General features: G+C 46.6%; 2 protein-coding genes across 2 annotated transcripts; both read left to right on the top strand.

The window, feature by feature from the left end:
* Window positions 1–11,827: 11,827 nt before the first annotated feature.
* LOC126028563 (zinc finger protein 230-like) lies at window positions 11,828–22,803 on the top strand (the record flags this gene model as incomplete). Its single annotated transcript, XM_049787518.1, has 5 exons — window positions 11,828–11,853; window positions 13,062–13,106; window positions 14,160–14,286; window positions 15,417–15,512; window positions 22,736–22,803. Coding segments are annotated over exons 2-5 (306 nt in total), but the record flags the coding sequence as incomplete, so codon positions are not given.
* LOC126027512 (zinc finger protein 239-like) lies at window positions 19,774–21,333 on the top strand. Its single transcript, XM_049786507.1, has 2 exons — window positions 19,774–20,681; window positions 21,018–21,333. The coding sequence occupies exons 1-2, from the start codon at window positions 19,861–19,863 to the stop codon at window positions 21,331–21,333; spliced, it is 1,137 nt and encodes a 378-aa protein (XP_049642464.1). The 5' UTR covers window positions 19,774–19,860.
* Window positions 22,804–25,376: the final 2,573 nt, after the last annotated feature.

Here is a 25,376-nt window from a genome sequence, read left to right as displayed (position 1 = left end):
TACCACATGGGGTGCTGAGGATCGAATTCCGGTTGGCCATGAGCAAATAAAGTGCCTTATCCTGTTTACTCACAGGAAGGGAGTTAGTATAGTAGTTAGGGCTTGAGCCTGGCATAGGACCTACTCTGAGCACCGCCAGGAGGACTTGGGCATCCCCTGCACTAAAGGAATTGAACTGCATCCTTGGGCCCTTGCACTGGTCCAGGTTGAATTACCCCAGGAGCCCAGGACATCCTGAGCACTGCTTTCAGACACACACACACACACACACACACACACACACACACACACACACATGCACGCACGCACGCACACACAAACCCCGAGTCATGGGAGATGAATTTAATGTGCCGGAGCTAGGTTTTGCATGTGGGAACCTTAGGTTTGATTCCTGGCATAGTCGAGTTCCCCAGAACTGTCAAGAGTAGACTTGAGCACTGTTAATTGAGGGTCCAAACCAAGTAACTGGGGAGGGGGTATCAGGAATGTGACTTAAGCAGTAGAGAATATGCTTTGCATGTGGAGGTCATGGGTTCCATTCCTGGCACTGAATTCTCTCTGCTAGCCCCACTATCACATTCCCCTCTCCCCCAAAAAAGGTTATTTGAATTTCTTTGGGTGAGAGAGGGCCATGCAGGCTGTGCTCAAGGCTTGTTCCTGGCTCTCCTCTAAGGAATTACTTCTGACAGAATTTGGGAGACCACCTGAGATGCCAAAACTGAACCAAGATGGCCACTTGCAAGTCAAACACCCTCCCCACTGTCCTATTGCTCCCCACATCACATTTGAGTTTGTTGTACCCCTACATGGTAGGTGTTCCTGTTCCCATTTTCAGAGGAAGAAGCAGATTCATAGAGGTGGTTTAATTAACTTCCAAAGTCACACTATTTTTGCTTGTTTGTTTGTTTGTTTGTTTGTTTTGAGGAAATGCCTAACTTCCAGTTCTGCAATCAGGGGTCACTCCCAGCAGGCTCGAGAGACCATATGGGACTCTGAAGACTAAATGAGTTAGCCATGTGCAAGTAGAGCATCCTCCCTGCTTTCTTTTGCTTTATTCCCTGAAGTCACCCTTAAGAGCAACATAGGGGCTGGAGCGGTGGCACAAGCAGTAAGGCATCTATCTGCCTTGCTTACGCTAGGTTCCAAGGGACCATGGTTCAATCCCCCAGCATCCCATATAGCCCCTCAATCCAGGAGCAATTTCTGAGTGCATAGCCAGAAGTAACCTTTGAGCTTCACCAGTTGTACTCCCCCCCCCCAAAAAAAAAGGAGCAAAAGAGCCAGATTGGGGCTCTGGGACTTTGGGCTCCAGGGCTGACCTGGGAGGGGTACTTGGATGGAGTGTGATGCCCCTGAGAACCCCATCACTGCTAAGGAGTTGACTGGCTGATTAGTTCTTGCTTCCTTGTCACACCACCTGGCAATCTCCATCGAAGAGGATTAGGCCTTGTAATCTAGCTCTGGGCTTCCCCTACCCAATTTTCAGAAACTTCTAAGGAGAATGTCTCCCTGGGTTTTGACAGGGGATTTTTTTTTTCTGCTTCCTTTGGGTATTCCTTCTCCAAAGGGGGAGCATAGCTAGGAATCTTCAACTCTGCCTCCCCACCTTCCCTCTAAGTTCAGGATATGCTGACAGGACAGGCAGGATGTAGGAAGTGACTCAAAGACCGTGTGCACTTTATGTGTCTTCACATGTTCTTCACGTGCCTCTCATATGTTCTTTCACTGATTCCCACATGCTCTTATGTGCCCTTTAAGTACCTCCAATGTGCCTTTCATGTTCCCATTTTTGTGCATCTCATGTGCCTCCCATTTGCACTTCACATCTCCAGCACGTGCCTTGCACATGCCTGTGTTCACATGCCTATCACAAGACCCTTCGATTACTTCCTTGTGACCTTCACATGCCCTTCAAGTGCAACGAAGTGCACTAACTGTGTCTTTTATATGCCTCTCATGTGCTCTATATACCCTCCATGTACACATCACATGCCCTTCATGTGCCCATCATGTGCTTTTATGTGCCCATCATTTGTCCTTCATGTGCCCATCACATGTCTCTCATGTGTCCTTCACGTGCCTTTCATGTGCCCATCAAGTGTCTCTCATGTGTCCTTCATGTGCCCTTCATGTGCCTATCACGTGCCTCCCTAGTGCCCATCACATACCATTCACATGTTTGTCATGTGTCGCTTTGTCCTTCACGGATGCCTATCACATACCACCCTCATGCCCATCACATGCCTATCACGTGCCTCCCACATCCCTCTAAAATGCCACATTCATGCCTCTTACTTGTCCTTCACTTGCCTCTCACCTTGGTGTGACACTTAGGTATGATAGTCATAAGAAAGGGCCAGGGGGAGGCAGGAACCTCCTTTTCCATCAGAGACCCACAGAGAGAATCGAGTCCAATTGGGAACCCAAGAATATCACAATGTAAGCCCCACTGCGGAGTAGTGCTGGAGGAGGCAGTGGTAGAGGAGGGTGGGCTGGGTGCATGTCCAGATTTGGGGTGGGGGATGCGTGTCCTGTCTCTGGACAGCATGGTGGGGGGCTACCCAACCCCACAGCTCTGACAGTTGCAGGTAAACACTGGCTTTATTCCAGGGGAGAACAAGTTGTTGATACTTTACAGAGGAGCTGAGCCAGACAGGGACTTCGGACTTGCCCAGGGTAGGGCAGGATGATTGTCCTCCGATAAGGCAAATAACAGCTCACAGGACTGGCAACTGCTCCCCGATATTCATCTGCTCATCCCCCCCCTCCCATGTGGCCATCACAGCAGACCACAATGTTCTCGAAGCTGAAGATTGCAGGAGCTCCAAGACCCCAAATTTAAGGGAGGGATCATTTGGGACACTCCCCCCACACCCTGAAATTCATATCCCCTTCTCCCTTGGTCCTACAAACTTTGGTTTTTATTAGAGTAAAAAAGACTGGGGGTGGACTGGTGTAATTGTGTAAAGGGTCGGGCACTCACTTGCTTTGCACACAGCTGATCTCGATTGGTTCAACCCTGAAGACGCTTTTGGAAATCCAGGAAATTAGCAAGAAAGATGATGGTGTGAGGAGAAGAGCTGATAAGGTGATTTAGGGACCCTTCATTCTCATTACTGGAAAGCTGGCACTTCTAGAGAACACCCTATTGATGGGAGTCCTGGCCCTGACCTGCCTGGCCCCTCTCCCAGAGGAAGACTCTAGAGACTTTTGCATGACCTACTCCGGGCCCAATGAGGTAAATGTAGCAGAGACAGGCAACTTCCTGTGTCACTGGCTCTACACAGGAAATACCGTTCTTGAAGGAAAATTGGAGCTCTCTGGGTCAGGGCTATGAGCACCCTGACCACAGTCTTTTCTCTCATGTCTGCCTTGTTGTCTTAATGCTCGTTGAGCCCCTGCTTCAGGCCTGTTCACCCAGGGTCAGTCCCCAGCAACACCCCGTCGGGCCCCCTGAGTCTGGGACAGGTGGTGCTTGTGCTCAGGAATCACTCCTGGAGGCATTCAGGGGACTCTCTGGGGAGCAGGGGATTGAATTCAGGTTGGCCATTTTGAGGTGAGTTCCTACCCTGCTTTACTTTCTCTCTTGGACAATGAATGCAAATTTATTGGATTTTCTTTTTGTGGCAAGACTTTTACCCCAAACTCTCCATCAGTGTTCAAGCTAGAGTAGTTTTGGGGCGGCACCCTGTATGCCCAGGGGTTACTCCTGGCAGGTTCTGGAGACCATATGGGATGCTGGAGATTAAGCCCAGGCTTACCACATGCAAGGCAAAACACCCTCCCCATTGTGCTATTGCTCCAGCCCCCCTAGAGTGATTTTTTAAACCTTATTTTAGGCTTCATAATTTACAATACTGTTATTATTTTGGTTTTCTGCATCAAACATTCCAGCACCCTCCTCGCCCCTCACTAAGCCCCACTTCCTGCTACCTCCAAACCAGTACTGTTTTTGTTGCCTTTAAGAAATTTTTGTTTTTGGGGCTGGAGAGATAGCACAGAGGTAAGGCATTTGCCTTGCACGCAGAAGGACAGTGGTTCGAATCCCAGCATCTCAATGGTCCCCCGAGCCTGCCAGCAGCGATTTCTGAGCATAAAGCCAGGAGTAACCCCTGAGTGCTGCCGGGTGTAACCCCCCCCAAAAAAAGAGAAATTTTTGTTTTCTTACTAACTCCCTCATTCATATGCAAGAGATCACTCTTTTAAAAATAATTTTTTAATATTTTTAAAATATTAATTTTCTATTATTAGGTTTGGGAAGCACACCTGGCTGTGCTCAGGAATTATTCCTGGCTCTGCATTAAGAATTCACTCATATGGTCCCCCAAGCCAGGAGCGATTGCTGAGCGCATAGCCAGGAGTAACCCCTGAGCGTCACCGGGTGTGGCCCAAAAAAAAAAAAAAGAATTCACTCTTGGGGCCCGGAGAGATAGCACAGCGGCGTTTGCCTTGCAAGCAGCCGATCCAGGACCAAAGGTGGTTGGTTCGAATCCCGGGGTCCCATATGGTCCCCTGTGCCTGCCAGGAGCTATTTCTGAGCAGACAGCCAGGAATAACCCCTGAGCACCACCGGGTGTGGCCCAAAAACCAAAAAAAAAAAAAAAGAATTCACTCTTAGCTGTGCTCAGGGAACCAGATGGGATGCCAGAGATTGACCTCTGGTGGGCCGCATGCAGAGCAAGAGCCTTAATCACTATGCTATCAATCTGGCCCCAAACTTTATATACTTTAAAAATAAAATCATTGTGAGATACACAGATACAAAATTGTTTCTGATTAAGTTTTAGTCATACAATGTCCAGCCACCAATGTCACCAATTGCCCACTTGCCTGTCTCCAAGGCAGACAGTTTTCTTTTCTCTCTCTCCTTCTCTCTATATCTCTCTCCTCTCCTCTCCTCTCTCTTCTCTTTGTCTTTCTCTCTCTGTCCCTCTCCTCTCTTCTCTGTTTCTCTCCTGTCTCTCCTGTCTTTTCTCTCCGTCCCTGTCTTTCTCTGTCTCTCACCCCCCTCCTCTCTCTTCTGTGTGTGTGTGTGTGTCTCTCTCTCTCCCTCTCCTCTCTCTCACTCCTCAGGCATTATTCTGTGTCTGCCTCTCTCTCTGACTCATTTCCCTTAGCAAGAATTTCCCTCCATGGGCCAGAGTGGTAGCACAGCAGTAGGACGTTTGCCTTGCACACAACTGACGCAGGACGGATGCAGGTTTGATTCCTGGCATCCCATACAATCCCCCGAGCCAGGAGCGATTTGTGAGCACAGAGCCAGAAGTAACTCCTAAGCACCTCCAGGTGTTCCCCCCCTCAAAAAAAGAATTTGCCTCCAGCTCCATTCATGAAGTATCAAGTTGCAGGATTTCATCAACTCCAGTTGAGTAGTATATTCCGCTGTATATTTTATTCCCTCATTTGTTCTCGGGCACATGGGCAGTTTCCACATTGTGGCTGCAGGGAACATGGGAATGCAGATGTCTTTTCTGAATCGAGTGTTTGGACCCTGGAGGGTAGATGCCAAGAAGGGGGGCCCGGAGAGATAGCACAGTGGCGTTTGCCTTGCAAGCAGCCCATCCAGGACCAAAGGTGGTTGGTTCAAATCCCGGTGTCCATATGGTCCCCCGTGCCTGCCAGGAGCTATTTCTGAGCAGACAGCCAGGGTTAACCCCTGAGCACCGCCGGGTGTGGCCCAAAAACCAAAAAAAAAAAAAAAAAAAAAAGATGCCAAGAAGGGGAAATCCTGGCTGTGTGGACTTGAGTGGATCCTAGAGGTTCTCATGCCAGAGAAAGAATGGAAATGTGTGATGGTGGGTGTGGACAAGACTTACTTTGAGGTTGTTTTACCACACTCATAAACATCAAATCATGCTGCCATAAAACCTCTAGGCCAATTATCCCCTTTATAATGATAAAGAGTACAATATACCTTTCAAACACAAGGAATTTGATTTTGTTTTTTTTTATAGGGCTGTCTCCTAGCAATTCTGGGGCTCCTGAACCATTCTGGCAGTGCTCAGCCCCCAGGGGCCTGCAGTGCTCAGATCTGTGGTATCTGGGGAGTATATGTAACATATGCATGGCAGGTATGAACCCCCCACTTGAACCATCCCCATTCGGTGGGGGGATTAGTTTTATTTTACTGCTTAAGTTAATCATTTTGTTTCTGGAGCCCACCTGGCAGTGCTCGGGGCCCACTCCCAGCTCACTTCCATCGGTGCTCTAGGGATCAAACCCAAGTTTACGAAGCTTGTAAATTCGTGTGTTCAGAATCTGTACTCTGGCAGGGCCCAGGGAAACCCACTACAAGGCTGAGAATTGAACCCTGGCTGGCAGTGTGCAAGGACAGCGTCCTTTTCCACTGTGCTTCTTTCCCACAGCCCTATTTTTGTGTCTTAAATATAGGACCACTGCTGACATTTCATTCATACGTATCTCAGAGAGAGAGAGAGAGAGGCAGGATTGGAGAGGGGTTGGGAATACCCCCGCTGAACCCCTCTATGCCGGGGGCTCTCCAAGTAAGTCCTCGAGCCCCAGTTAGTAGGTCAGTTCTCCCTAACCACTCTGGCACAAGTGTTAAGACCAACAGGACTAAGCTCAGAACTCTCCATCTTGGGAGTGCCAGCCCTGGGACCCATGCAGCCCCCATTTTTTTTTCTCCCCTGACCTGTCTACCCCAGGCTATCCTGTGTCCTGGGGTAATACTTTGGGAAAGCCCAGTTAATTCGGAGTGAAGTGATAGCAGGCATGGCACTTGTCTTGCACAGAGCAGATCAGAGTTTGATCCCCAACACCCCATATGGTTCCCCTACCATGGCCAGGAGTGATCCCTGAGTGCAGAGCAGGAAATCAGCCCTGAATACTGCTAGGTGGGGACCTCACAACATTTTTTTCAAATCTTTTTTAAAATTCAACTTTATTTATTTTGGTCTGGGGGCAACATTCAGTGATTCTGGGGCCAAAGCAATAGCACAGGGGTAGAGAGTTCTGCCTTGCACGCAGCCAACTGTAGATGGATCCAGGTTGGATCTCTGGTATCCCATATGGTCCAGAGACTACCAGGAGCGATTTCTGAGTGCAGAGCCAGGAGTAAACCCTGAGCGATGCAAGGTGTAACTCATAAATTCTCCCCCCCCCCAAAAAAAAAAAGTGAAAGATTATAGTGAACAAGGCACCTGTCTTGTGTGGGTAGATTTTTAAGCCAGGAATCTTGAGACTTGGGAGGATAAATGCTTGAATATTACTATTTTCTCAGAAATCAGGAGCCACAACCAGGGGTGCTGAAGGCCCTGGGGGCTTGGGGGGAGGGGCATACCACCTGGGATGACCAACAGGGAAAGGACACCAGGGGCTTTGAGTCAGATCTCTGGGTGTTCTTCCTCCCACTTTAGGGTGGGGAGCCCTGGGAAGCACCTCAAAGGCCTAGCTCTGATGCTTTCTCCTCAGCCAGGGCTTCTATGGGCTCAAGCAGAACCCTCCCCTCGTATCACAGACTCCCCCAAATCTCTGTGGCAAAGTCAGAACAGTAGGATTGTGCCCCAGACACCCATCCAAACCTTCCTGTCCTTGGGGTGGGGTGGGGTTCCCTAGAGAGCAGATGCCAAAACCGACTTCCTCCGACCCCCCTGCAAGAAGAAAGAAGGGCACAGAGACCCCCGTGGACCAGCTTCACCCGATAACCAGCTCCAGAGTTGAGTCATCCCCTGGAGAAACTCCATTTTGGTCAGTGTCCTGGCTAAGGTCACCCTGTCACTTTATTACATCAGATCACTGGAGGAGACATTTGTGAGTGGAGGTGGGGGAATCCCAAAATTGCCATTTAAAGCTGGGACCAGACCATCCCATAAAGACGTGTAGATGAGTCCAGAAGCCAGAGCATTTTATCTGGGCATCACCCCCATGACAGCCCCAGTGGCAGGAATCCAGTGTCCGTGGGCAGGTAAACAGCTGGTAGAGCAGCTGCACTCTATTGTTGTTGTTGTTGTTGTTGTTCTTTTGGGTTTGGGGGTTACATCCTGCAGCGTTCAGGGGTTCCTCCTAACTCTATGCTCAGAAATAGCTCCTGGCAGGCTCAAGGGGGGACCCAATGGGATGTCAAGATTCGAACCACCGTCCTTCTGCATGCAAGGCAAACGTCCTACCTTTATGGTATCTCTCCGGCCCTGCAACTTCACTCTTGACTTTAGGGAGCTGGACCTGCTGCTGCTCCTGAAACCGGGTTCTCTATCAGTCCAAGGCTGTTTACATACACAATCTTCTAGAAAGTTCTAGAAGCCGTATGTGAGTCCCCTTCTTTCTCCAGACTATAGGTTCAATAGAATTTAGGGAGAGCCTGTGCCTGGGGTTAAACGCCAAGGGTTTCGTGCCCTCTGGTGGCCGAGAAGGGAGAGAGGCCTGACACCTCCGCGTATTCACCATAGACCAGTGAGTGCTTCTCAAATAGTGGGGCGTGCCCCCCAAAGGGTTCCGTAAAGGGGGGCCGCGTTTGACCTCGGCAAGCACTGTCATAACAAGCTAAGCCCCGTGTTTATGTCTCTGTATGTCTCTGGAGCTGAGAGTTGCTGTGTCCTGCTTCCAACCCCGCTTCGAAAAGCTATGCATTGCAAAACGTGCTCATTGGAGCCATTCATCCAGACATCACCTCTGATTAAAAAATCAACTCAAATTATTTTTGTTTTGCAGGTTAAAGTGTTTTGTAATAAAGATACTATTTACAGTCGCGCGTGGGGGGCGCAAAAAATGTTTTCATCTTCCTAGGGGGGCATGACAGAAAATAATTGAGAAGCACTGCCTTAGATGCATCGTTGCTATGTATGGGTCAGGCACGTTCCCGCCTGCCTTTCTGTGTTGGGGATTCTGGGGGGTTGTTTTAAGCCGCATGACTTACTGCAGGTGAGGCTTAGGTTTGGGTTTGGAGTGGGTGTGTGGGGTGGCCAGAACAAAGCCTCCTGTGTGGGCCCCCTGGTCATGTGGACAGGCTGTCTCCTTCTGCCCTCCAGAAGGATGCAGGAAGAATTGAGAAAATTAATTGAAGATTGGAATGCCAGAATTTTTGCCCAATTGTAAATATTTCTGCAGACCAGACCAGAGTTTCTCAAACATTTTCCAACCGGGTTCCTTTCTGACCTGTTTCCCATCCTCTGTTTCCCTGCCCTACCAGTTGACCCCTAATCTTGTGCCATCACCCCATGGGGGTGATTTTCACTGTGGTCTCTTTAGAATATGCTGGAATCTACCTGGCTGCATTGGCCTCCAGGGAGAAATGCTGAGCTAGAAGCCCAGCAGAGTAATATTTGGATCCACCTGGGCTACATTTTAATACATATTATTATTTCAAAAGTTCAATCTCTGGAAGCTCCTGTGGAAACACTTTATTTTTGCAAGTGTAGCATAGCTAATATAAATAATTGTTCATCTTTTATGTGCTTTCCTATGCATGAATGTGGATGCCCCAGTTGTTTGCATTCCATTGCATTATATTTTTTTGGGTTATTTGGGGGGAGGGGTTCCAACCATCAGGCTACGTTCAAGGGTTACTCTTGCCCCTCTGTAGTCGAGAATTACTACTGGCAGTGCTCAGGGATAGCGAGGATCGAACCCCGGTCAGACACATGCGAGGCTAGTGTTGCAAGTCAGCCCCTGAAGAGGTTGACTGATGGCGGGATGGAGGATGAGGCCTTTCTCCTCCAGCTCTTCTGTTACCCTGTTCAGTCGGCTGTTCTGAGGTGAATGCGACGGGAAGAAAGCCAACAGGTAGGGCCCGGAGAGATAGCACAGCGGTATTTGTCTTGCAAGCAGCCGATCCAGGACCTAAGGTGGTTGGTTCGAATCCCGGCGTCCCATATGGTCCCCCGTGCCTGCCAGGAGCTATTTCTGAGCAGATAGCCAGGAGTAACCCCTGAGCGCCGCCGGGTGTGGCCCAAAAACCAAAAATCAAACAAACAAATGAAAGCCAACAGGTAGTTAAGCTTCCGAAGAAAACAGCTCTTTATACCGTGAAGAGGCCAAAGCCAAAAGACCTAAGAATAGGCCAGGAAAAAAGCCTCCCGCCTTCCACAGATGCTTTTATGCCCCAGAATCAGGTCCCACCCAATGGTGGGAGCAGAATCAGGTACCACCCTAGGGTGGGAGCAGAATGCCAGGTCACACCCTAGGGTAGGGCACAATCACCCATCAGTAACATAATAATCCCATTGAAATGTTTATATACACAACAGCTAGTAAGTGCCTTACTCACTGTCCAATCCACTCTCCTACCTTCTGTACAATTTCATCCCTGAAGAAGTTCTATATCTATACCTAGGCTGAAGGGACAGAATTAGTTACCCATATTTTGCCCAAATTAGAAAGTGCTTCTCAGAGCTGGAGCAATAGTAGGAAGCTTGCCTTCCATGAGGCCGGCCCAGATTTTATCTCTGAACTCCCATATTCATCCCTGAACACTTTCAGGAATAATTCTAGAATACAGAGTTAGTAGTAACCCTTGAGCATCTCGGGGCACAGCCCGCAAACAAAAACAAGTGTTTTTCTTTTTCCTCTTGTTTTCCAGTTTTTCTCTTGTAGCATCTGCTAGTTGGGGCAGTGCTGGCAAATGGCCACCAGGCTGAGGCAGGAGTCCAGTTGGAAAGAAAGTGAGCAGCAGAAAGAAAGCAGAGCAAATTTGAGGTTTCAGTATCTCTGAGCCAAGCTGGCATCCTCGGAGGAATGTGTGTGGTTCCTGTCTGAACAGTTCCTGAAAAAACAAACAAACAAAACAAAACAAAACAAAACAAAAGACTCTTCGAGGTTGATATTGCCATCAAATTAGCACATAGGGCCACTCAGTGTTGGGTTAATACCTGTTTCACCCTATGGAAAGCTGGTTTCTGGTCCTTCCCCCCTTTACATTTCTGAGTCACCTAAGTGGGACTAGTTCCAGATTGGCCCTTTGTCTTCGAGGATTGTCTTAGTACCTAATAAAACCTACAATTTTGGGAGTCTCTCCCCTCCCCAACCCTCCTCTCTCCTCTATCTTTTCAAATCTCAACTCTCAACCTCTCACCTGTTTTCCCCAGGGTGGGATTACGGCATATGGAACCTTACAACTCAGGATTTAAAATATTCCTTCTTGAGGAACAGGATTATGGGCATGTGAGCTTTATTTATTTTTTTTTAATATATATCCAAAACCAAAGGAGCTTCTATGCCTAAATGCTCTTCTCCTGAAGGAATTTGTGACAATATGAAATTTTGGGAGCAACGAAATTCTGGAAAATAGTATGGACATTCTATTCCAAATCGAAAAGCATTTTATTTTAGTTCTATTTTCTCTATTCAAAAAGAGAGGGTAGTCTTGAGCAAAGGGCTGCCCTGCAACAGACTCGCCTACAATGTCTAAAAGATCCAATAGGCCCAGGACAATGGGCCATCCGAATGCATAATAGCTGGAGAAAAACGGAGATATATATAATACACGGCTTTATTTCTGGAATCGTTTTGCATTCTAGAGAGTAATTGCAGTGAATTACGATAGTACCTGCCTCCTGGGGGAGGGGGAGATGACGTTCGTTGCATTGCGGGAAATGTAGTCCCAGAACGCCGTCCTGCGGTAACTTCCGCATTTGAGAGGCAATAGCCCCGTTCCGCTTGGAATTCTGGGAAATGTAGTCTGGGAACACCATATTGGGAGACCTTATCTGCCGGTAAAGCCACGCCCTCCACTCGCGCGGGGTGTTCTGGGAAATGTAGTCTGAGAACACCATCCAAGCTGGATAAGGCCACGCCTTCGCGCCCACTGCGAATTCTGGGAAGTGTAGTTCATTAGGTCTTCGTAGGCTCACACTTCCGCTCCAGGGACGTCTGGCCGCGGCCTTCATTCCTCTCCTAAAGGTGAGCGAGCCCTCCCCTCCGGTCGCGGCCGCGACGCCCCTTTTTTCGCCTACTTTGGGCGCTTGGCTCACACCCGGCGGCGCTCAGGGGTTACTCCTGGCTCTGCACTCAGAAACCGCTCCTGGCAGGCTAAAGGGACCATATGGGATGCCAGGGATCGAACCCGGGTCCCTCCTGGGTCAGCCAAGTGCAAGGCAAACACAACAAAAAAAAAATGCTACCGCTCCAGCCCCAAACAAAATATTCTTTTATTTTTTTAAATAATAATTTTTATTGTGACCAAAGAGGGAATAACAAATCTTCACAGTAGTATTTAAGATACATAATGATAAGGAATCAGGGTCATGCCCACCACCAGGGTTGTCCTCCTCCCTCCACCCCTTTTCTCAGCATATATCCCATATCTCCCCTTTGTCCCCCCAGAGTGCTAGTGAAACTGTTCCCCTCTGTGTATAGCCTGTTGTAGATAGGGTATCGATTCTGTTGTTGACTTTAGGTTTGATGTTTAAGTGGGATCATTTTTTAATTCCACTCAATGTTTATATGGCTGTTTGGTCCTGGTACCGTTCATTTTTATTCTCCCCCGCAATCCATGAGGTAGAACAAGATGATTCATATCAAGCAAAATATTCTTATTGAAACTGACTTAGAAAGAGGCAGGGGGAGAGAAAGAGAAGAAGTATGTGTTGGAGCAAAAATACAGGTTTCAGAGTGGAGAAAAGCAGAAAGAGCCACAGCAGGTATGTGTTCAAGAGAGAACATGGGCTGGAAGCCTTTGTATTGTGTTTAGAAAACATAAGTAAATATGAAGGAGAGAGATTCTTGCAGTGAACCTCAGTTCTATCCCTGGCACCTCAGAGGATCACACACACACACACACACACACACACACACACACACACACACAGAGTTCTGCTAGGAGTGATCCCTGAACACAGCCAGGATTAAGCCATGAGCATTGCATGTTCAAGGGTGTTTTGTCCCCTTAGACACAGGGCCAAGCGCTAACCACTGTGGAGCACACAGGCAGGTGACAGGCCAGCAAACTGCACATGGCTGCTCATTTCTTATCTTTCTTCCTCCCCCTGCTCCCAATGGTTTATTACAAGTTCAGGGTTAGGATAGGCCAAAAGACTGGTATATAAAACTTTCTGTGCCTCCCTGAAAAAACTGCGTCTCTTTATCATCACCTTCTTCTCCTTCTCCAGGTCTCTGCTTTCCCAGGAACGGGGCCAAACATGATGAGGCTCCAGGTGAGCAGGATTTTTTATTATTTTTGCCTATGAACAGGTAATTTCATGTCTCCTTAGCACCAGGAGTAAAGATGTGGAAGGACCATGTTAGACCACACACATGTGTTCTGGGCTCTTTACTCTCCTTTATTTGTTTTTGTTTTGGGGTCACACCTGGTGATGCTCAGGGGTTACTCCCTGTTCTGCGCTCAGAAATCGCTCCTGGCAGACACCGGGACCATATAGGATGCTGGGATTCGAATCACCATCTGTCCTGGATTGGCTGCGTGCAAGACAAACGCCCTACCACTGTGCTCTCTAGCACCAACTCTCCTTTCAAACATGCGCTTTGGGGAACCTGAAAAGTAGTACAGGGGGAGGGTACTTACTCTACCAATCCGCTTTGACCACCACCGCCCAGCACTCCATAGGATCTCTTGAGCTCCTTCAGAAGTGCTCCATGAGTTCAGAGCCAGGAGTCAACCCAAGCACCCCTGGGTGTATCCCCCAAACAAAAGCAAATCAAATTTAAAATGGACTTTTAGTGTTTATTCTACCCTCAGTTCATAACTGAAGGTATCAAAGAGAATGGAGAAATGTGTGTGTGTGTGTGTGTGTGTGTGTGTGAGAGAGAGAGAGAGAGAGAGAGAGAGAGAGAGAGAGAGAGAGAGAGGGAGGGAGGGAAGGAAAGAAAGAGAGTTATTACAGTTGGGAAGGAGAAACAATGGAGAAGGGAGGAAGGGAAGGAGGAAAGGAATGGGGGATAAAAGGGAAGAAGAAGGCCGGAGAGATAGCATGGAGGTAGAGCATTTGCCTTGCATGCAGGACGGTGGTTCGAATCTTGGCATCCCATATGGTCCCCTGTGCCTGCCAGGAGTGATTTCTGAGTGTAGAGCCAAGAGTAACCCCTGAGTGCTGCAGGGTGGGACTCAAAAACAAAAACAAAACAGAAAACAAAAGGGAAGGAGAGAGGAGAAGGAAGGAGGTAAAAGAAAGGAAGGATTTCACAGAGCTGTTTTCATATTTTAATCTCCACTCTCCCCTGGATACATGAACACATGTTTGGGGTTGCAGGAGGCGCTGACGTTCCAGGATGTGGCTGTGATCTTCACCGAGGAGGAGCTGGGGCTGCTGGAGCCTGCCCAGTGGAAGCTGTACCAGGATGTGATGCTGGAGAACTTCCAGAACCTTCTCTCCTTGGGTATGCCTGGGCACCTCATGAAATTGAGCGTCACGTGGGCATTCCAGGGTGTCTATGGGCTTTAATTTTGTCATTCTCTGAGCTTGGATTTGTAATGCTACTAGTTTTTATCTTAATATTCCTATGGAGCAGACTATTTCTCCTGTGATTATGTAGGAAAAAAATCTTTCCATGACCTGATAATGATCCAACTGTAGTTGTTCTTGGGGTGGAGAATGAATCATAATACTGAATCCTTTTTACTGGATTTGCTTACTGTGTTATATAGAGGAAGCATTTCTGGGGCTATTGTAATTTTTTGGGGGGGATCACACCTGGTTATTCTGAACTCCTGGTTTTTCACTCAGGATCACTCCTATGGTACTTGGGGGACCATATGGGACACAAGGGATCGAATCTGGGTGGGTTACATGCAAAGCAAGTGTACTATTGTTCCAGCCCTCTTCAACCATTTTAGATTATTCCATTCAGATACTCAGACATCTGTTCTCAGCTGATGGTATGGAAACATTCAAATATTTCTCCAAAGCTAAATGTATGTCACACACCTCACCAAGCGATAACTTCAGAATGAATGAGACTAATGTCAAATGTAAAAGTATAAAATTTCTGGAAGAGGGGCCAGAGCGATAGCACAGTGCGGAGACATTTGCCTTGTATGTGGCCAACCCAGGTCCCATCCCTGGCATTCCATATGGTCCCCTGAGCCCGCCAAAAGTAAATTTCTGAGTGCAGAGCCAGGAATCACACGTGAGTGCTATTGGGTGTGGCCCCAAAATAAAGCAAAACAACATCTTTTAGAAGGAATTAGAAGAGAAACTATGTGACCCAGAGCTATAACACCAAAAATTCTCCTTTAGAGAATTCTCCTTTAGAATAGAACAATAACACACTGGCTATTGTCAAAACTTAGCACTTTTGAGACTATCGCCTCAGTGGGGAGGGACAGCGCTTGCCTTTCACATTGCTGACTTTTAAGTTCAATTCCTGGAACCACATACATTTGCCTGAGCCCCACAAAGAATGATCCCTGAGTATAGAACCAGGAGTAAGCCCTGAACATCCCCAGGTTGGGCTCACCCTTAAAGCAACAACAAACCTAAGTGCTTTTGTTCTCTGACTCCTGACAGTGTCCCAGTGTTTCACACCACAGCTTATATTCCATTTGGAGCAAGAGCAGGAGCTGTCCATGGTGGACTCAGAAGCTGTGCGAGAAGAGAGTTCAGGTGAGAAGTCCCAACAACCAGAGCACCCCTCTGAAGTGTGAGTCGGGAGGGTCTCTGGAGAGGAACAGAACTCAGTGGTCAAGTCTTGCCAAACAAAAAAAAAAAACAGTGTCACCTTGTTTCAACTCTGTTGGCACCCATGTTCACTCTTGGTAAAATCTAAAGCCCTGAACAGAGACTAGAGAGGTAGTGTGATGGGTAAGGTACTTACCTTGCATAAGACAAACCTAAGTTTGATTTATGGCACTACATAGAGTCCCCCAAGCACTTAGTCGCTCCTTAGTGTGCCTGCTCTTACACGCACTCATGTGCGTGCACATGCACAAAACTATGTTTTAAAAAAAATGACAGCTTTTTGGCATAGACTTGGACACACACATACACACCACAAAACTATGTTTTTAAAAATATGATAGCTCGGGGCCGGGAAGGTGGCCCTAGAGGTAAGGTGTCTGCCTTGCAAGTGCTAGTGTAGGACGGACTGTGGTTCGATCCCCCAGCGTCCCATATGGTCCCCCCAAGCCAGGAGCGATTTCTGAGCGCATAGCGTCAAACGGGTGTGGCCCAAAAACCAAATATATATATATATATATTTATATATATATATATATGATAGCTTTTTGGCATGGACTTGGAGATCAGATATAGCATGTTAGTAAGGTAGAACTCAAGCTCAGTCCCAGACTCACATGGAATATTCTGGGTCATGGCACATACACCTTAAGAAATGCTCATTTTGGGCCCGGAGAGATAGCACAGTGGCGTTTGCCTTGCAAGCAGCCAATCCAGGACCAAAGGTGGTTGGTTCGAATCCCGGTGTTCCATATGGTACCCCGTGCCTGCCAGGAGCTATTTCTGAGCAGACAGCCAGGAGTAACCCCTGAGCAATGCCAGGTGTGGCCCAAAAAAAAAAAAAAAATGCTCATTTTGGTAAGGCGTTTGACTTTCATGCGGCGATTCAGGATGAACCTCAGTTCGATCCCTGGCATCCCATATGGTCCCAAACCAGGAGCGATTTCTGAGCACATAGCCAGGAGTAACCCCTGAGCATCACTGGGTGTAGCCCAAAAGAGACCAAAAAAAAAAAAAAAAAAACCTGCAAGGGCTAGAGTGATGGCGCAGCAGTAGGGCTTTTGCCTTTCACGGTGCTGATCCAGGACGGACCTTGCTTCGATCCCCGGCATCCCATATGGTCCCCCGAGCCAGGAGCGATTTCTGAGCACAGAGCCAGGGGTCACAAGCTAGAAACCAAAATATGTAAAGGTTAAATAATGCCCTTCCAATGGATTGATGAAGAGGAGTTATAAACTATTTTTAATTAAATCCAAAGTAAGTAGAAGAAAAGAAACAAAAATCTGAGCAGAAGTCAACAAAATTCAAACAGGAACTTTATTAATAGAGGAAAACAAATGAAGCATAAAATCTAGTTCTTTGACAATATTAATAAAAGTTGATAAACTTCTAGTCTTACAGACTAATAGCAGGAGCAGAATGAAGAGGCACAGAGGGAGAGAGCAGGAAAAGAAACACTAATCTCAGGAGTAAAATGGGGGCCAGAGCCAATAGTACAGCTGTAGGGTGCCTACCTTGCATGTGGCTGACCTGAATTCTATATCTGGCACCGCACAGGTTACCCCAAATACCTCCAAAACTGTTTCTTGAATGCAAAGCCAGGTTTAAGTCCATGGGACCCAAAACAACAAACAAAAGAATCTCAATAAAATGATAGTGAAATAAATGACATCACTCCAGAACCTATGGACATTATTGACTGGTTCTTTGAAAAAGAGTATTTCCAAAACTCACTGAAGAAATAGTCTGAAGACATTTGTTAAAGAAACTAAATCAAAGAATAACCTAAAACAGAAAGATAGAACTTATTCAATGGTAAAGGAAAGAAGTGGGAGCCCCAGAAGTTATCTTAAGGTCCCCAGTTAAAGACAGTGAAGCATCAGGTGGGGTTAAGAGAGTAGCGAGCACAACAGTTTACTTAACTATCTACTAAATACTGTCATTCTCTCCAGCTCCTTTTCTCCCAGTAAAGGAGAAAGGAATCTACTCAAATTGAAAATAATACATTATGGGGCCGGGCGGTGGCGCTAAAGGTAAGGTGCCTGCCTTGCCTGCGCTAACCTTGGACGGACCGCGGTTCGATCCCCCAGTGTCCCATATGGTCCCCCAAGCCAGGAGCAAACTTCTGAGCACATAGCCAGGAGTAACCCCTGAGCGTTACCGGGTGTGGCCCAAAAACCAAAAAAAAAAAAAAAAAAAAAAGAAAATAATACATTAAGGGGGCAAATGTGTATTGTCCTGATAATTTTATTTGGACTTTGGCATATGGACATAATAGTGTGTTTTTGTTTCCTTGTAAGACTATGTCAAACCTTCTAACTTCAAGGAAACAAATCTTTATCCTTAACCTACGATAAGGCATCATATGGTCTATTGCTAATGAGCTTATTATCTTCATGACGTCTTTCTCAAATGGGCAACAACACTTAAGGGAGTAAGCGCTGGAATGATACAGGAATGGAGATGGTGATAGACTTAGGTAAAATCGCAGCAAAATTCTCTTTGCACATTTAGGAGTTATAGGACAATAAATTTGGGAACCGCTGTCAATGGTAACTCTAAGCCAGGGGTCTCAAACTCGAGGCCCATGGGCCACAAACGGCCCTCCGTACAACATTTTGTGGCCCTGCCCTAGAGGAATCTTTTTCTGTTTTGTTTTGTTTTAGTTGTTTGGGTCACACCCCCCAATGTTCAAGGTTTACTACTGACTTTGCACTCAAGATCACCCGACTTTGCCTCCTGCGGCCCCTAGGTAAATTGAGTTTGAGACCCCTGCTCTAAGCTATGAGAATTTTTCATTCCTTTCAAGAGAGATTTCTCAATTCCCAAGGGCTGTAGCACAGGACAAAATGTAAAACATGGTTACAGCATTTAAATACAAGACAATGGGGTTTTTATAGCCTAAATCATGTGGATCACAATTGTATTCAAAGAAAAACTTTCATTAAAAAAAAAAAAACATTTTTGGGGTGACTGGGAGGGTGTGGGCTTGGGCCATACGTAGTACTCAGAAGCTGCCCCTGGCTTTGAACTTCGGGGTCATTACCAGTAGTGCTCAGGGAGCCAGAATTGAACTTGGACTCTCCACATGCAAACCATAGTCACCTCTTTGAGCTATCTGTCCAGTTCAAGAGCACTTATTTCAGTATGAAAGGTACTACCATGAACTCCCTGTTTCATTGAAATTTCACTTAATAACCTTAGTGCAAAATCTTGAAATATCTGACTTAAGAGCATTCGTGTGTGCACCTACCTAAATTCTCTTTATTCTATAGAAACCAAGAATCAACAAAATATGAAGAGTACTCAAGAAGTGGGATTAAGCACCCTTTCCCCAAAAGAACTTTTCTCCTGGCAGACCTGCCAACACAGTACAGTCAGGTTTACCAGATGTCTGGAGACTATGAAAAAATTTCAAGGGATTATTTCTCAGTTGCAAAAACAAGGTGATTCCTTCTGCCAGGATGGGACAGTAAAACGAGTTCATATATCTGAAGATGAGAGCTCTGTACCAGGCCTTAGAGTGAATGATTCCAGTTATATTAAAGATCAAGAGTTTCCATCATGGATAGGCCAGGAATCCTGGAGGAAACTGTATTTGACGGAGTCATATAATAATTGTCGATGCCAGTGCATTGCCCTGAAAAATACCTTCCGTAAATGTAGTAACATCAGTTTGATGTCACCTCATAGTGATAACCCAGAAATACAGAGAACGGACAAATCCTCCAGCTGCCATGATTGTGGAGAAGACACTGTGGAGGTGTCTAGGTCTACTCAAGACTCAATTGGAGTAGTCCAAAAACCTACCCCATGTAATGAAGACAGAAAATCCATCAGTGATGACGCCAGCTTTGACACTCACCAGCAGTTACTCTTCAAAGGAAAGTCTCACACATGTGATCTCTGTAGAAAGGGCTGTAGTTATGGCTCACGTCTTCATATTCATAAAAAAGAGGATTGTGGTTTTGAGTGCCCACATCTGCAATCCTGTCATCGGATGCAGACAGATGAGAAGCCATTTCAGTGGATCTCTGGCAAGAACTTCAGTTCGTGTTTCTCTTATCAGACTTATCAACTTCACACAAAAGAAAGGGGCCCTAGCTGCAGCATTTATGAGAAAGCCCTTAGTCATAGCTTAGACCTTAGTGGTCTGTTTAGAGACTGTACCAAGGGGAAATCCCACGAATTCACCAAGAATGGCTATGTTTTCAGTCAGAGTTCGTGTCTTCTAACCCATCAGAAAGTACTCCCTGATGAGAAACGATGCACAGAGATGGAGTGTGGGAAGGGTTTGATTCGTGGTTCCAATCTCAGCATGCACCGTCAAGTTCAGGTGCAAAAGGTTCCCTGTGATTCTGAAGAAGGTTTTCATAACTTCTGTCTTTCTACACACTTTCCAGACCTTCACACTATCGACACTAGGGAGCAGCCATGTAGACACCATGCATGTGGGAACACTTTCGGCCAGAATTCCTGCCTTCAAGGCCATCCTAAAATTTGCCCTGAGGAGAAACTGTATAAGGAGCTTGGGAATGGTTTCAGTTGGAGTTCAAAGCAGAAGGAACACCAAAGGGCTCACGGAGGAGAGAAACCACACAAATGCAGCCTGTGCGGTAAAGGCTTCAGTCATAGATCCATTCTGAATGTGCATCAGAGAGTCCACACGGGAGAGAAACCGTACAAATGTCAGGCATGTGCTAAGGAATTCAGCCGGAGCTCATACCTTCAAGCCCATCAGCGAGTTCACACTGGCGAGAAACCATTCAAGTGTGAGGAGTGTGGGAAAGAATTCAGCCGCAGTTCCTACCTTCAGGGCCACCAGCGAGTTCATAGCGGAGAGAAGCCATACAAGTGTGAGGCGTGTGGGAAGGGTTTCAGCCGGAGTTCTCACCTCCAAGGCCACCAGAGAGTCCACACTGGCGAGAAGCCATTCAAATGTGAGGAATGTGGGAAAAGCTTCAGTTGGAGCTTTAATCTTCAGATTCACCAGAAGGTACACACGGGAGAGAAACCCTATAAATGTGGAGAGTGCGCAAAGGGCTTCAGTAAGGCCTCGACACTTCTGGCCCACCAGAGAGTCCACACAGGAGAGAAGCCATATCACTGCGGGGACTGTGGCAAGAGTTTCAGTCAGCGAGCCTACCTTCAGAGCCACCAGAGTGTGCACAGTGGAGAGAGACCTTACATCTGTGAGGTGTGTGGCAAAGGCTTCAGTCAGCGAGCCTATCTTCAAGGCCACCAGAGAGTCCACACTCGAGTAAAGCCATATATATGTGAGATCTGTGGGAAGGGCTTCAATCAGGGCTCACGCCTGGAAGCCCATAGGCGGGTCCACACGGGAGGGAAACCCTACAAGTGTGAGGTGTGCATGAAGGGCTTCAGCGAGAACTCCCGCCTTCAAGCCCACCAGCGGGTTCACACGGAAGGGAGGCCCTACAAATGTGAACAGTGCGGCAAGGGGTTCAGTGGGTTTTCAAGCCTTCAAGCCCACTACAGGGTCCACACAGGGGAAAAACCATACAAGTGTGAGGTATGCGGGAAGGGTTTCAGTCAGCGATCCAACCTTCAAGCCCATCAGAGAGTCCACACAGGAGAGAAACCGTATAAGTGTGATGCCTGTGGAAAGGGCTTTCGCTGGAGCTCGGGCCTTCTCATTCATCAGCGAGTCCATGGCGGAGAGAAATTCTATCAAAATGGAGGATTTGGTACAGCTTACCCTTCATCCGAGAACCCATATGGAAACTAAATTCATTAAGAACGGTGTGCTGTTGGAATCAAAAGTCTTTGAAGAGGAACTGAAAGTTTTCCTGAACTTAATTCTTCTGGTGGAAAATAATTTTAAAATAGCAGTTGTCTTGTTTGCCCATCTGGAACTTTCCCAGTCAGATTCTTGAGGGGGCTTCCAGAATAGATTCTATCAGAATGTGACCTCCTTTTAGTCGTTGCATTAGGGTTTATAAGAGCCTGGAATTTGACAAAGGCACATTAGTGGCACAACTCCAGGGGACTCATCGTTGCTTAGTCAACAAAATGTATCACTCAGTGTAGAGGCTCAGTGCTTTGGCTATCAAGAACAGTGTGTCAAGGTATCATATTTGAAAACTAAGTCAGTCTTCCCCAGATAGTTTAAGAATGAATTTGGAAGAGGGGTGTTGCTTGTGACAATAAGTAATTCAAGCGAATGAACATTACCATTAAAGCAGTATTGTGATCTAAACCAACCTGAGTTTGTTTATAATCTTGTCAGGGACTAAATGGGTCCCCTCCTTTGTTCCATCCTAGTCAGCTCTGTCTCTGAAGTTAATAACTGGTTTAAGTTTAGCTCTCTGTGTGTATATGTATGCAAACACCCACATTATCAACAACAAAAGCTGATCACCAGGGTTTGCAGTTTAACTTTGCAGAACTGGAACTCAGCATTTCACATCAGGGAGACTTCATCTTCACCCTCGGTGTCACAGTAGAGTTTTGCTATCATTGAGAAGTGTCTGAAGAGGTTGCCAATGAAAAAATACTTTCTTAATAAATGTCCACAAAGCCACACTGGAAATTTTGGTCTCCATATTTCCTTCATAGTCCTTTGGGTCTGACTGCTTTCGCTTTTTACCCTTTTGGGTTGATGCTTAGCCAACCAGGCCAGTGAATGCAAGGGTCCAAGGATGTGGTATTGGGGGTTACCCAGGTCATCCCCTGAGGTGCTCAGAAACCACTGGGGCTGCACCTGGCAAAGCATAAGGGGGTCTGTGCAGTGTAGGAATCAAGCCAGAGTCAGCCACATGCAAGGAAAGTACCTCAACCCCTGTACAATCTCTCTGACCTGATCATACTAATCAAATTTCATCTTTGGAACATTCTGAGGTGTAATCTATGATGAGTTTGAGGGACTTGAATTTTTTCCACATTCTACATCTCCATATTCTGATCATAGAGTGACCAAAGTGATCGTATAGCAAGGAAAGCACTTGCCTTGCACCTGGGCAACCTGGGTTCTATTTTCAGCACCTCATTACGGTCCTCCTAGCTCTGAATTTTGGTCTGTTGGCCCAAATTAAAGAATGAAACTGGACATTCATTTTACAAATATTCAGTTCTAAGGATACAGATTAGTGTGAGGTCAGCAGTTTTATCTTTCTGTGCAATTTCTTTAGGTGGTCAACTATCGTGCAGTTTACAATGTCCCGAGCACTTTAGCACTGTCGAGATCAACGGCATCGTGGGTCTACTGTTGGTTTTCCTCTTCCAGGTGAGTGGGGTGACCAGGGCACTTGTATTTTTGGTTTTTGATCTTCATACAGCAGCTCACAGGGATTACTTCAGGTGAGGCTCAGGGGATCAAACCCTGTCATAACCATCCTCAATAAGTTCAAAGCAGAGGTACAAGGAGAATTAAGAAAAAATAGAAATAAGAGAAAAGACTGGGGCAGGAGCTCATAGCCTTGTAACCTGGGAGCCCTGGCTATTAATGTTTGATATTTTTTGCTTTGAGCCAGGGTCATTAGGAGGAGAACAACATTTCCTGATGAATTGACTAATTATTCTGAAAAAATATTTTACATATCCAAGGTACTGGGTATATAGGGTTATTCATCATTCTTGGGGGCTTATCTGAAGAAATAATTTTGTCTGGGGCAGGAGGAGAGCAGAGATAACTGTCACAGGAGATGGTCCTCAATGATTGACACCAGCTTTCCTGATAGCAGGTTCCTATTTTCTGCCTGTTCTGCCTTTTTCCTTTTGGGGGGGGGGGGGCGTATAACTGGCAGTGCCCAGGGCTTTTGTCTCTGCACTCAGGATATATTCCTGGTGGTGCTCAGGGGGACCACATGGGATCCCAGGGGTCAAACCCAGGTTGGTTGTATGCAAGGAAATTGTACTTCCTGCTGTTCTAGTTCCCTGTCCCCTATTCTCTATTTCTTTTTATTTGTTTTTGGGTCACACCAATGAAACTCAGGTTACTCTTGGCTATGTGCTCAGAAATCACTCCTGGGTTGGGGGACTTTATGGGATGCCGGGGATCAAACCCGTGTCCGTCCTGGGTCAGCCGTGTGCAAGGCAAACGCCCTACCACTGTTCTATCATTCTGGCCCCTATTCTATATTTTAACCTTTTGTTCCCAATAAAACCCAAGGTGGCCATGAGCAAGGCCAGCATCCTGACCACTGTACTATCTCTCTGGCCCCAGAAGTCCATAGGTTCTAATGAGTTTACTTACTACCTCCCATTTCCCATTACATTGTCAGGAGAACTGTTAGCAATAACCCCAGAACCACACACCTATGAAGAAGAGTCAAATGAAAAACTGGACAGGTGCCAGAGAGAACCAACGGGCTGAGTGCAGGCTTCGTCTGCTGGTGGCTAGATTCAATCCCCAACACCTAATAGTTCCTTAAGCACAGAATCAGGAGTAACTTTTGAACATAGAGCCAAGAATAATTCTCAAGCACTGCAGGTTGTGAAGAGAAAAACTGGATAAAACCAAGTCCAGAAAAGGTTGAGTGGCCACTTGAATACTCAGGCAAGCTATAGCAATCCGAACACTGAAACACTACATGGCGGGGCCAGAGAGATAGCATGGAGGCAGTGCGTTTGCCTTGCATGCAGAAGTCGGTGGTTCGAATCCCGCCATCCCCAGGAGCCAGCCAGGAGCGATTTCTGAGCATAGAGCCAGGAGTAACCCCTGAGCACTGCCAGGTGTGACCCAAAAACCAAAAAAGAAAGAAAGAAACACTACATGGGAATTACAAAGACTAGACACACAGCATGCATCACAGCAATCCCATAGAAAGAGGTCAAGACAAGAACTTTGTGCAGCATTATTATGATTGCAAAATCTCAGACGACATGCCCATTAGCTGGAGAATGGGAAACAAACCATGTTCTGTTTACACAGTAGAATATACTACTCAGCAAAGAAGAAATGACAAAGCAGAGGAAGCTCAGATGCTCAGTAAAACAGAGAAGGCAAAGTCAAGGCAATTCCCCATGATCCCATTTCTGAGACATTCTGGAAACAGGGACAGATCACAGGTCAGTGTTTGTTCAGAAGGAGAGATGGGAGTGATGACATGTTTTTGAGGGAAGAATTCCACATCTTGATTTTTCAGCAGTGTGGATGTTAAAGTAGGAATCTACATCTGGGATGGAGAAATAATAGGGGGAGTCAGGTGCTTCCTTGCACATAGGTTTGATTCCCCACATTACATTTACATTCCCTGCACTTACAGGAGTAACCCTTGCTTACCTCAGGGTGTGATCAGGACAACTCCTCCCAAATTACAATTCACTGGATGCTAATACAGCCACAGAGCAGTTCGATTGTCACTGTTCTCAACGTTAGAACCTCACAACTCACCATTCTGTTTAGATATCTCTTCTTTCTTAGCACCATAACTACACTTGGGTTTTGTCTTATGAGCAGCTCATCACGGTGATATCCACACTTTGAAAGCCACTGTGCCTTTAGATCTGTATTAGCAATGCTTAAGTGACTTTCATAGTTCCCATCCTTCATTTACTTTTTTTCCTTCTGAAAAACTTGTTTTGAACTCCGTTTCATAGTGCTTTCCACTTGGATGCAGCCGCCTTCTTTTAAGAAAATAAATAAAAAAATGTTCTTTTTCCCAGGTGCTTTAAAAAGATGAATAACCCAAGTAATCTGCCTGCGAAAGCGCCCAAGAGGAGATTCCAACCAACCAACCAACCAACCATTGCTGGCCAAAGAACCACCGGGGGCGCGTGCTCCCGGCTGGGAAATGTAGTCCGGAAGTCGCACGCGTTGCATGCCGGGAG

The sequence above is a fragment of the Suncus etruscus genome, chromosome 14, assembly GCF_024139225.1.
Source record: "Suncus etruscus isolate mSunEtr1 chromosome 14, mSunEtr1.pri.cur, whole genome shotgun sequence".
Classification (NCBI taxonomy): Eukaryota; Metazoa; Chordata; class Mammalia; order Eulipotyphla; family Soricidae; genus Suncus; species Suncus etruscus.
Note: the sequence above shows the minus strand (reverse complement) of the source record. Positions and strands in the feature narration are given on the sequence as shown.

Excerpts from the sequence above, each read along its gene's own strand:
- LOC126027512 (XM_049786507.1), top strand. The coding sequence starts at position 19,861 with ATGGAGTGTGGGAAGGGTTTGATTCGTGGTTCCAATCTCAGCATGCAC. Across the intron at positions 20,682-21,017 it reads AGAGTCCACACAGGAGAGAA|GCCCTACAAATGTGAACAGT; the intron begins GCCATATCACTG and ends CACGGAAGGGAG.